General features: G+C 45.2%; 1 protein-coding gene across 1 annotated transcript; it reads left to right on the top strand.

The window, feature by feature from the left end:
- Positions 1-724: 724 nt before the first annotated feature.
- LOC110580434 (macrophage migration inhibitory factor-like) lies at positions 725-1,274 on the top strand. The gene has a single exon (XM_044914085.1). The coding sequence runs from the start codon at positions 783-785 to the stop codon at positions 1,128-1,130; it is 348 nt and encodes a 115-aa protein (XP_044770020.1). The 5' UTR covers positions 725-782; the 3' UTR covers positions 1,131-1,274.
- Positions 1,275-1,718: the final 444 nt, after the last annotated feature.

The raw sequence follows: 1,718 nt of genomic DNA, 5'->3' as shown, positions 1-1,718 counted from the left end.
TCTTTTGCCAGCTCCATCATCTCTCTCTGTTGCTTCTCCCTTTTTTGCCCTTTCTCAAATCAAATCATTTCTATGCAAATGCTTGCATCTCGCTAAGGAGGATATGTGATAAGAAACCAGACTTTTTCTATAGACAGGCTGCTTATTGAGTAATTCATCCATCATTTACTCAAACAGAAAATCTATGACTACCATCATTTATTCATTCACATGGGTGTTTTCCCACCTGAAGCAAAGACTCCATTTTAATTTTGGTTTACAGCTGGTGGACATATCTCTACTCTATTACGATCAACAGCCCCACTTTGCACCTATGTTGAAGGGGCAATCTTCCTTCGGAGCCTTCTAAATATTCTTTTGTAACAGAGTGTCATTCATCTTCCATTTTCTCTGATTTACCCAATCCTAGCCATCTTTTTGAAGATGCTGCCTCCTTGGCTGTTGCAGCCCACCTTTATTCTGTTAATTTATATCATATAAGCTAGCACTTAATGGTTCACCTTTTTCTTGTAATACCCCTGAAATAGAGGATAAACACCTTGAACACCAGTACTACTTCTAATGTGTATTCTGTTTTCAACACCACAATATTCTAGCCCATAATGGATACCCACTAGAGATTTGCTGAATTGGAATTTGTGGAGTTATTAAGAGGGGCAAATTGCTGTAGGAGGAGGGTTACTTTAGTGAGAGGAAAGAGCCAAAGTAAAATAGTAAAGGGCTGCTGCCGGACGCGCGTCGGTTAGTTCCTGTGCACCAGTCCCCGCCGTTTCTCCGCCAGCATGCCGATGTTCGTGGTGAACACCAACGTCCCCAGCGCCTCCGTGCCGGACGGGCTCCTCTCCGAGCTCACTCAGCAGCGGGCGCAGGCCACCGGCAAGCCGGTCCAGTACATCGCGGTGCACGTGGTCCCAGACCAGCTCATGGCCTTCGGCGGCTCAAGTGAGGCGTGCGCGCTCTGCAGTCTGCACAGCATCGGCAAGATCGGAGGCGCGCAGAACCGCTCCTACAGCAAGCTGCTGTGCGGCCTGCTGGCCGAGCGCCTGCGCGTCAGCCCGGATAGGATCTACATCAACTACTACGACAGGCACGCGGCCAACGTGGGCTGGAACGGCTCCACCTTCGCGTGAGGGCCACGCCTGCCCGACCCGCCTGCATCAGGCCCTGCCACCCGCAATATTGTGCCCGCTTCACACCCCGCCCCCCCCCCCCCGCGACCTCCACCTCCAAGTCGGGATAAATAAACGGTTTGGAGGTTGGAAAAAAAAAAAAAAGTAAAATAGTAAAGACCTATTAAGTTTATGAAGTTCCATTATCACGTAATTGTATGTATTCAATGAGTGTGAGAATTTCTGGTTTCACATTCTATTATGAGCCTAGGAAGTTGCTAAAAAGAGAGGCTCAGATGAATTAGCAAGACATACTGCATTTCAATCACACAGTTCTGTGTTTTACAAAAAATAACCTTGATTTAGTTTTGTTTTGTTTCTGTTTTGTTTTGTTTTTTGTATCTCAAATATCACTGTAGTGAATTCTGCTTTCCAGTCAATTACTTTTAAAAATGCTCACAACCTCATTCTTTCCAAAGTAGAGTATCAGTTTTATCAGGTGGTTAAATGGTGTATTTAAAAAATCTCTTCTTTGCTGTGTACCCTCAAGCTACATCTATAGAGATAAATGAATTACTTACCAACACAGTTAAGCAAGCATTATTATTT

Source organism: Neomonachus schauinslandi, chromosome 4, assembly GCF_002201575.2.
Source record: "Neomonachus schauinslandi chromosome 4, ASM220157v2, whole genome shotgun sequence".
Classification (NCBI taxonomy): Eukaryota; Metazoa; Chordata; class Mammalia; order Carnivora; family Phocidae; genus Neomonachus; species Neomonachus schauinslandi.
Note: the sequence above shows the minus strand (reverse complement) of the source record. Positions and strands in the feature narration are given on the sequence as shown.

What these genes read in the sequence shown, in the direction of transcription:
- LOC110580434 (XM_044914085.1), top strand. Translation starts at nt 783, where the DNA reads ATGCCGATGTTCGTGGTGAACACCAACGTCCCCAGCGCCTCCGTGCCG.